Source organism: Etheostoma spectabile, chromosome 21 (assembly GCF_008692095.1).
Source record: "Etheostoma spectabile isolate EspeVRDwgs_2016 chromosome 21, UIUC_Espe_1.0, whole genome shotgun sequence".
Lineage (NCBI taxonomy): Eukaryota > Metazoa > Chordata > Actinopteri > Perciformes > Percidae > Etheostoma > Etheostoma spectabile.
This window is the reverse complement of record NC_045753.1, coordinates 8854463-8864844: the sequence shown is the minus strand read 5'-3', so window position 1 is coordinate 8864844 and position 10382 is coordinate 8854463. Positions and strand designations below refer to the sequence as shown.

General features: G+C 39.3%; 1 protein-coding gene and 3 non-coding genes across 4 annotated transcripts; all 4 read left to right on the top strand.

Annotated features, from left to right (window-relative positions):
• Nucleotides 1-4134: 4134 nt before the first annotated feature.
• LOC116670864 (zinc finger protein 239-like) lies at nt 4135-6464 on the top strand (the record flags this gene model as incomplete). Its single annotated transcript, XM_032501564.1, has 2 exons — nt 4135-4159; nt 5848-6464. Coding segments are annotated over 2 exons (609 nt in total), but the record flags the coding sequence as incomplete, so codon positions are not given.
• Nucleotides 6465-9068: 2604 nt separating this feature from the next.
• trnaa-ugc (transfer RNA alanine (anticodon UGC)) lies at nt 9069-9140 on the top strand. The gene has a single exon. It is a non-coding gene; the product is annotated as a tRNA-Ala (tRNA).
• Nucleotides 9141-9683: 543 nt separating this feature from the next.
• trnaa-ugc (transfer RNA alanine (anticodon UGC)) lies at nt 9684-9755 on the top strand. Its single transcript has one exon. It is a non-coding gene; the product is annotated as a tRNA-Ala (tRNA).
• Nucleotides 9756-10219: 464 nt separating this feature from the next.
• trnaa-agc (transfer RNA alanine (anticodon AGC)) lies at nt 10220-10301 on the top strand. Its single transcript has one exon. It is a non-coding gene; the product is annotated as a tRNA-Ala (tRNA).
• Nucleotides 10302-10382: the final 81 nt, after the last annotated feature.

Here is a 10382-nt window from a genome sequence, read left to right as displayed (position 1 = left end):
TCAGTCTCCTCTAACAGTTTGTTCTAGAGATATGCCTGCTGCTAGAACTCTGTGTGGTATTCATCTGGTCTCTAATCTGAGCTGCTGTTAACTTGTGATTTCTGAGGCTGGTGACTCAGATGAACTTTCTCCTCAGCAGCAGAGGTGACTCTCGGTTTCCTTTCCTGGGGCGGTCCTCATGTGGCCAGTTTCGTTGTAGCGCTTGATGGTTTTAGCCGCTGCACTTGGGGACACATTTAAATTTTCCGGACCGCACTGACCTTCATTCTTAAAGTAATGATGCCACTTCGTTTCTCTTCACTAGCTGATTTGTTCTTGCCATAAATGAATTGTAACAGTTGTCCAATAGGGCTGTCGCTGTGTATCAACCTGACTTCTGCACAACACAACTGATCGTCCAAACTCCCATTAATAAGGCAAGAACGTCCACTAATTAACCCTCAAGGCACACCTGTGAAGTGGAAACCATTTCAGGTGACTACCCATGAAGCGCATTGAGAGAACACCAAGGTTTGCAGCACTATCAAAAAGCAAAGGGGGGCTACTTTGAAGAACTAGAATATAAGACATGTTTTCAGTTATTTCACAGTTTTTTGTTAAGTACATAATGCCACATGTGTTCATTCATAGTTGTGAGCCTTCAGTGATAATCTACAATGTAAATAGTCATGAAAATAAAGGAAAACATATTGAATAGAAGGTGTGTTCAAACTTTTGGGCGTTGTACTGTATATGTGTGTGTATGCAAATAATGTACAGCATAGATTACAGCATGGTATCATGCCCTCAAAAGGATCTTGGATTGTCTAAAAAAAAGTGTGAGGAATGTTTCTTCTGTCTGCCCCACTCACCTTTCCAGTGAGGATAAACATGGAAGCCACAGACACCCTGGACCTGGACCTTATCGCGAGTACATGCAGAAAGACAAGGAGACGGAGAAGAAGAAGAAGAGGCAAGAGGAAAGGTTGTCGGGAAGGAGGAGTGAGTTAAGGAAAGAGGTTACTCCAGACTGAATCCAGAAATCTAATCTCAATATTAATGAATCCCCACAGAGGGTTCACAAATGTCTTTTAGGATTTATATATAAATGACTCTCGTCATTACAATTGCACATGCATATTACATACATACATACATACATACATCATACATACATACATACATGCAAAATAGTATACCTAGGCAATTCCAATTGCTTTGGCGAAGAGAGCGTATGACAGTTGGCTTGAGTCCAGTAGAGCAACGGCTCTGCAGAGTCGCGTAATTACGACTTCATGACTTTTCATGAACAGCTGAAGGAGCGGCGTTGTACATAGCAGAAACCCTGTTGTGCGTCTGCCCTATACCGTGGCGGGCCGCCATCAACATATCAACACTAAAGATGGCGGCTGTGGCTTAGTGATAAGCGGGGTCGCCTGCCAATTGGAAGTTTTGGGTTCAATCCCTGCAGTCCTATGTCAAGTCAAAAACACTGAACCCTGAGTACGTGTGTACTTGTACAGCAGCCTCGGCCACAGTGTACTTATGTTTGTGTAAATGTTCCTGTATTATGTAGAAGAACTTTGAGTAGTCGTTGACACTAAAAAGTGCTATAGAGAACAGTCCATTTATTGTTTTTAGTCCAAAGAGAACTTGGGTATCATGGCCAAGTTTTAGTCAAACATTTTTGTCTTTTTTAAATATTATTATATTATTTACACAGACACATGTTAGATAAACGCCAGGGCTCCTGGCTCCTACAGCACCTTGTTGTGCGGCTCAGGCAGAGGGACCGCAGAATTAGCGAACGTTAATTTTCCCAGACACCGGAGTAGGATTTACCTTTTTGCCGGACTAAACGCTGCTCTGGCTGCTCTCCTTCTAAACATCTTTACTCGTGCTGAGTTTTTAAATTCCACTGGATTCCTCCCTGACTGCTGAGAGGTTTATGGCTTCGGGAAGGGCAGATGTGCTCATGCGTGTGTCATTCAGAATACAAGACACAATAAGAGTGTTCTTCAATACAGAATTTTTTCTCTCGATTATACTATTTTGTGATCGTTGGAGTCAAAAATCTAAATTCAAATCAAAATTCAATTAATTGCAACAGCCTCACTAACGGTAAACATATTCTTTGTGAATCTTTACAGTTATTCCTTAAAGAAGCGACCAGGCCTGCCTTGTTGCACCATCAAAACGTCTTTCTGAACTTTCCATTTTCACACAGGAACATCTGGAGATGTTCTGCTAAATGAAGTGTGGTTGATCCAGGCTACTGTGCATGTAGCTGTAGCTCCAGTTAATAACTTTTGGGCCTTACATTTTAGTAGTTCTTCCAGTCTGAATGCAGGAGATACTTGACACTCTGGAGTCCTATGGATTGGTCCCTCATCAGCCCTTTCATTTTCTCCAGTCAAACAGAAGATTTAATATAGTAAAACATGGTCAACTAGAATTCACTCACACCTCCCATTAGTTCTTCTAACCCTTGTATCATTGTCACACACACCTCCTGGGTCTACTAAAGGCACCTTCAGCAGACGGCAAGCTGGCGACCACAGCAGAAAGAAGGCGCGGGAGGTGGAGGAAGAGGAAGAAGAGGATTATGTGGTGGAGAAGGTTTTGGACCGCAGAGTGGTGAGGGAAGAGTAGAGTTTCTGCTGAAATGGAAGGGTTCTCAGAGTAAGTATGAGTCTAGAATATTAATGCTGGTGTTCTTGGTCCTGAGATATATAACATATTGCAAATAAGGTCAGCTTGGTATCATGCCCTCAAGTTGAAGGTTTGGTATTTTGACACTAAAGTGCAGACCCACAAATAACCTTAAATAACCTTACAAGATGGCAATAGAAAAAAGGAATAATAGTAATGATAATTAGCGTGAGATGGATTGTCTAACAACAAAGTGTGAGGAGATGTTCTTCTGTCTGCACTCACCTTTCCAGTGAGGAGAACACAGGGAGCCGCAAGAAAACCTGGACCTGGACCTTATCACCGAGTACCTGCAGAAACACGAGGAGACGGAGGAGAGAAGAAGGATGGCAAGAGGAAAGGTGTCAGGGAGGAGGAGGTGAGTGAAGGAAAGAGGTTACTCCAGACTGAAGAGTCCCAGAAATCTAATCTCAATATTAATGAATGCACACAGAGGGTTTCACAAATGTCTTTTAGGATTTATACATTTTACCGTAATTCCTAAAAGAAAACCAGTAGTCGATTAAACTGCGGCCCTCTGATAGTGGTCGGGGGGGCAACTCTGATAAATAAGGCCGGGAAAAATCAGTTTTGATAATCTCCTCGGTGCCTTTCATATAATGTGCAGTCACGTTTATCGTAATGTACATTTCTACCAATTTAACTTAACAGATTCAACAATATATTCATGCTTTGTTTTTCTGGATTATGGTTCTCATGTAAAGTATATTTGTGATCAAATTTAGATTTTTGATCTAATTAAGAAACAAAGAGTGCCAACCAATCCCTGAGACGGAGAGGCTGATAAAGCACTACCATCCCAGACCATCACCGGTTGTTACCGCCTGGCTCAAGGCCGGTAACAAAAGGCCACGCAGATATATCAATTCAATTTATTTAGATAGCGCTAAATCACAACAACAAAGAGCAGGTCTAGACCGAAACAAACAGGCCACGCAGATAGTTAATCCAAACTTTATTAACACACACACAGCTTAACCATGGTAATGCTTTATGATGTCACCCTACAAGTGTTCTCTGGGATTGAGGTCCGGGGACTGGGCTGGCTGCTCCATAACATCAATCTGGTTCCTCTGGAACCAAGACTTTGCTCCTTCTGGTGTGTTTGGGTCCTTGTCTTGTTGAAAGACCCGTTTCAAAGGCATTTCCTCTTCAGCATAAGGCAACATGACCTCTTCAAGTATTCTGATGTATTGAAACTGATCCACGATCCCTGGTAGTGATATACCGGCCCAACACTACAGTATGAGAAACTCCCCATAACCACCGTGCTTTACTGTCTTCACAGTGGACTGGGGGCTTGATTTCAGTGCAGGGGGGTCGGAGGACAAACTGTCTTCGGCTCCTAGACCCAAAAAGAACAGTTTCCCTCTCATCAGTCCCCAGGATGTTGCTCCATTTCTCCTTTGACCAGTCAATGTGTCCTTAGGTTGTTTCCCACGTCGGTCAGGCTTTGGATGCCATTTCAAGGCATTTGAAATCATTTTGGCAGAGCAGCTTATAATCTTCTGCACTTCTTATATGTTTTCCCCTCTCATATCAACTTTTAATCAAAGTCCTCTGTTCTTTAGAGCAATGGCTGGAACGAGCCATTTTGCTGAGTATTTCAGTGTGAAATGCACTTTAACCAGCATGCACAACATGTTCTTGCTTTCTTCCTTAAATATGTATATACAGTATATATATTAAATATGGGCCATAACTGACACCTGTTTCTTCACAGAATCAATCTCAAGCTCACTAATTGAACACAACACTGCTATTATTATGAACATGCTCCTTTCAATTACAGATTCAATCCACAGAATGAGCAGCATGCGTGGCATGACTGTTGGTGTCTAGGACTCTACAACACTTACTAGTAAATTATTTGCCATGTAGAAATATCACTTTAACCAAAAAATAGTTTGAGTTTAGTGATGCTATTATTGTGAACACAACTGTATATTAAAGCTATTTTTTAAACATCCATGACCACGACATATGCGCCTGTGTTTGACAGAGACGTCAGTGATGCTCAGCAGTTTTATTTCCAGAGCACAGAAATGCTTGAGGAAATGTAGCTTGTGTGGACAATACCACAGTACACTACCATATTACTTACTTACACAATACTGCTGGCTATACAAGTTGATTTAGCAAAAACGACAACCTAAAACAAAAGGTCAAGGTCAACTGGTGCCCCTCATTGCTAATGCCTATCAGGGACAATGGTTCCAATTTACTTTACTGGAGTAGAGCTGTTCCAGCAACATGAAGACAACACGGTAACCCCTACAGATACCAGTGAGAGCTAAAAATCTGTGGGAAAATGTTATATTTACAACTCCCCCGGCACTAAAAATCCTTGATGATCCCCAATTTGTTACCGGCTGGCTAAAGGCTGGCAACATAATGGAGGCCACACATAATAGATCAAAAGTAGTTTATTTATCACAACTAACCAACAATGGATGCATGGATTCCCATAATGCAAACTCCATAATAGTGATGTTGGCAGATAATTAACCCTCATGTCGTCCTCGGGTCAAATGACCCTTGTCCTACATCAGTGTTCTTTTTAATTACCCAAAATAACATGATTGATTCCACACAACGCTCTTTGCCAAGTACAATCTCTACTTTCATTAATATGGGGTGTCTTATTCAATTTTTATAGCATTTGGAGAAAACGTTGAAGTGTTTTTTAAATAGTATAGAGTAAAAGTTGAAATATTCCAGTCTGTGATTATCATCAACATCCATTCCTTTAAGTTTATTCTAAATAATTCCTAATTTATGCTTTTCTCACTCAAACATTAGGTATAATTCCTATACATGAGGTTTATTGACCATAAATTCCAAAAATAACTGTAAAAAAGTAAAAGTTAATAAGTTGGTGTAATGTATTGTTAAACGTCAAAAAAGTGACAAAAACTGAAGAAAAATTTAAACATTCATACAAAGCCTCACCAAAAGTGTTGATTTTCAATTTTAAAGGGAAGACAACACAAGGACTAAGAAAAGTATTGCGTCAGTCAAACAATGTTCCATAGACATGCTCTAAATGTTGTTTCTAGTTTAAGATAGAGCTCTACAGCATGGCACCTCACTAACTCACTCTCTTGGTTTTTCTCTGTTGATAGAAACGGAGAGGAAGAGGAGTCAAACGTCACCGCTGTCAGCACTGTGACAAATCCTTCACAACATCAGGATATTTAAAGATTCATCAGAGAGTTCACACTGGAGAGAAGCCTTACAGCTGTGATCAATGTGGGGCAGCTTTCACACAACAGAGTACCCTGACAAGACATCAACGCATTCACACTGGAGAGAAGCCTTACAGCTGTGAACAATGTGGGGAAACCTTTTCTCAGAGTAGTAACCTTAAAAGACACCAGCGCATTCACACTGGAGAGAAGGCGTACAGCTGTGAGCAATGTGGGGAAACCTTTTCTCAGAGTGGTAACCTTAAAACTCACCAGCGCATTCACACTGGAGAGAAGCCGTACAGCTGTGTACAATGTGGGGAAACCTTTTCTCATAGTGGTAGCCTTAATACTCACCGGCGCACTCACACTGGAGAGAAGCCGTACTGGTGTGAACAATGTGGGGAAACCTTTTCTCAGAGTAGTAGCCTTAAAACTCACCAGCGCATTCACACTGGAGAGAAGCCGTACTGGTGTGAACAATGTGGGGAAACCTTTTCTCAGAGTGGTAGCCTTAAAAGACACCAGCGCGTTCACTCTGCCTCGTTGTGAACATGTTTCAGAGCCAAGCTGTTTCCTCCTCCTCATGCCCTGATAGCTGTGTTGTTATATTCTGATCTTCTCTCCACATTGAAGGCTGACCAGCAGTAACTTTATATTCTGAGCAGCATGTATGTTATTGTGGATCAGCTGGACTGTTTTCTGCCTTTCCTCAGAACTCTTTACCATTTAGGCACCATTATCAGTGCCTGAACCCATCCTTTTAAAACTCTATTTTTCAAATGTATATATCTTAAAAAAAAATTAAAAAAGGAGCACAAAAAGACAGCCAGCAACATTTAAGAACAGCTTGTTTATTTCTATATGGTCCAAATTAAATGTAATTTTTTAAAAAATATTTCTCCAGTAAATTGCTTGAAGAAGAAGGCCCAAAGGCGAAACATTAAGACGTTTAAAGATGTTTTGGTTGGAAAACGTAGACGTGTTTGAAACTTTTTGATTTTGTTAAAACTTTCTTCTCATCTCTAGAAACATTAATTGGCCTAAATAAATTGTACGCTCTCAAGTTATTGTTTTGTAGTTAAAATAAAATAAATTAAACGAGGCCTCATGCTGATTATTTGAGACTTGATATGGTGGATTTATCCTTCCTGCCGTTTCTGTGTTTAAACTCCTTGATAAGAGAACGTTTCCATCCACTAAAAGTGCTGAAAGACTCAGATTATTATTCTAAGTGTGTTACAACATTATGGGATGGATCCCTACAGAGATAGACCTTTTAGATAGAAAAATGAAGGTGATTTTCTTACTAAACCAAGTGATATAGCAAATTGTGTCAATGATTACTTCATAAATATAATAAATCTTAAAAATACTACACAGCTACACACCACAGATTTGTCAAAAACATTGATAAATAAGATCATGGAAAGTAAACATTTAGCCTTAAATTTAAGAGTGTCAGTGTTTGAAAGTAAATTACTTCTGATGAATTGTAAAACAAACCACCTGGTGGGGACTATCTTGATATAAGTGGATTAAGCCAATAGTTTCAATCATTTTTCCTACTATTACTCATATAAATATATGTCTGCAAGCATGGAAGTTATGTAAAGTTATGCCAATACCAAAGAATAAGAAAATTCCTTTCTCTGGATCAAACAGTAGACCAATAAGGTTATTACCAATTCTCTGTAAAATAATGGAAAGAATTGTTTATGAACAGATTCAGTTTTATTTTTTAAATAATTTAGTTACAGTTTTTCAGCTTGCATACATACAAAGGAAAACACTCAACTGCCACTGCCCTGACTCAGATGGTTGATGACTGGTTTAAGGATATGTACGAGAGAAGAATAATAGGTGTTGTGATGCTTGATTTTACTGCAGCATTTGATATGATTGACCACAACTTACTGTTAAAAAAACTGGAATATTATGGTTTTTCACAAACCGCATTATTATGGATGGAAAGTTATTGGACTGATAGGAGACAATTAGTTTACTTTAATGGAAGTTTTTCAGGCTTGTGGAACATGGAGTTCCTCAAGAAAGTTGTCTTGGGCCACTCCTCTTCACAATCTTTACTAATGATTTACCATCTGTTTACTAAACTACAGAGAGAGTTACAGTGGTGGACTGGATCAGAAGTAACAAACTGATCTCAATGGATCTAAAACTACCATTTTAGTGCTTGGAACTCATTTTTTTAATGTTCCAAACCGAAACTTGAACTCAGTATAGAGCAAACTTCTGTAGAGCAAAGAGAAGAGGCTAAACTTTTGGGTGTGATTATTGACAAGAGATTGTGTTGGGACAAATACATTCAGAAGCTTGTAACTAAATTGGGCAACACCTTGTCAGTTATTAAAAGGTGTGCAAACATCTTCAAACCACAGATAGGTAAAAAAGTCCTTCAGGTTTGTTTTTTTTGGATTACTGCTCAGTGGTGTGGTCCAGCACTTCAGCAATTAATATGAAAAATTACAAGTGATTCAGAATAAAGCTGCACGTGTGGCTCTCTCGTGTGGGTTTAGATCAATGTTGATAACATGCATGACAACTCTCATGGTTTAAAGTTAAAAATAGACTTGTGTATTTGTTAATGTTTTTTTTACATAACGTTATAACAAACAAAACACCTTTTATTTCAAACAGAAAACTATCCTTTAGTACTGCTACACATCATTATCCAACGAGGCGTGCAGTAGGAGGGAGTTTTATTTTACCTAAAGGGAAAACTAAATCAATTTAGCGTTCTGTCGGGTACAGAGCGATGTGTGAATGGAACTCTCTCCCAACGACTATCAAACACAACTCTCAGTATGGTTTAAAAAATCACTTAAGACATATTTATTTCAAAGGAATTAAATATGTAATTTAAAATTAGTTTGTCATAGGGCTTTTGTTATCTTATTTCTGAAATTGATTAATCTATTCGGAGTAGTGTCTTTTATTTTATTTCTTGTATAAATTGCGTTAACTGTAAGATTTAATTATGGTTAGTATTTTCTAATTTATGTCTGTGTGTGTGTAATGAAATGTCATAAAGAGTATTGTCAAAGAAAGGATTGTAGGACCCCAGGAAGAAAAGCTTTTAGTTCATGCTGAAGCTAATGGGGATCCAAATAAAACAAACAAGTTTACTTCAATATTTTTCCCGGGTAGGGGTTTCTGTAGAAACATTCAGGGGATGTAGCTCAGTGGTAGAGCGCATGCTTTGCATGTATGAGGCCCCGGGTTCAATCCCCGGCATCTCCAACAAGAGTTCTGTTACAACAGTCTGTAAAAGAGCTGCAAAACCTCTTATTCTGAAAGACAAAAGTATTAAAAGGCAATCTCCTTGTGTTCATGGTAATTAATGCAAAAATCAGTCTCAATGACCAGATGTGTTGCAAGATTTGCAGTGAACAGTGCATTGTCCTAATGGGGATCAAATAAAACAAACAAACAAAATGCATTAGCAACTTTGCATCAAGGAAATGTGATCAGTCAGTGACTAGAAGGGCAATGTTCTAGTAGTTTGTTTGGCATGTAGTGTTTTTATGGCAACACTGCCAGATTGAGCTGTCTGATTATATTGAACAACAGACTACTTTTGACGCAAAACATTTTACCAAAATTGGAAATTGAATTTTGGTAAAAAGGAAATGCAGCTTGGATTTGTCACTGACTTGAAAGACTATGGTCAGGTAGATTGTCATGGGGTCTTTTCATGGCTCCACTGACAGAGTCAGTTTTCCGATAGCGTTCTTCTCTTATTCAATGATCTTAGAAAAAGTAAAAGAAATTTGCAAACATTTAGGGGATGTAGCTCAGTGGTAGAGCGCATGCTTTGCATGTATGAGGACCTGGGTTCAATCCCCAGCATCTCCAGCAGGTATTCCTTGTCCAGTCTGTCAAAGAGCTGCAGAAGCTCTTATTCTGAAAGAGAAAATTAAACAATGCAGCGAGTATTAAAAGGCCATAAAGTGGATGATTAATTTATCAAGTGTCTAAAAACTAAGTGCACTTTACCCATGTCCTGCTTTTAGCTGCCTTCCAAGCAATTCACCTGGGTTTGATTCCCAGCCATTGCATTAGTTTTCATTTTGTGGGTACTTGCTTTATTTGTGAAGATTAGCCAGAAAGGTTACTCGCCCAACCCAATTTGATAAAATATTAGATCTCTGTTATGGTACAAATAAGGGAGCCTATCAATCAATCAAGCTGCCTCCACGAGGATCCACAGACACAGGAAGTGCACTACGGTTTGCACTTTGCCCGTATCTGGTAACTACTAATAACCAATCGAAAAGTTTATGAACATTTGTTCCAATAGGTCTGGCACTAAGTTGCTGGTAGTTGTGGCCGAGCGGTTAAGGCGATGGACTAGCAGTCCATTGGGGTCTCCCCGTGCAGGTTCCAATCCTGCCGACAACGAGAATGGTAGCAAATCACAGAATACCAAACTACGGATTTGTTTTCATGAACAATTTTGTGTTGTCTCATAGTTACTGGATA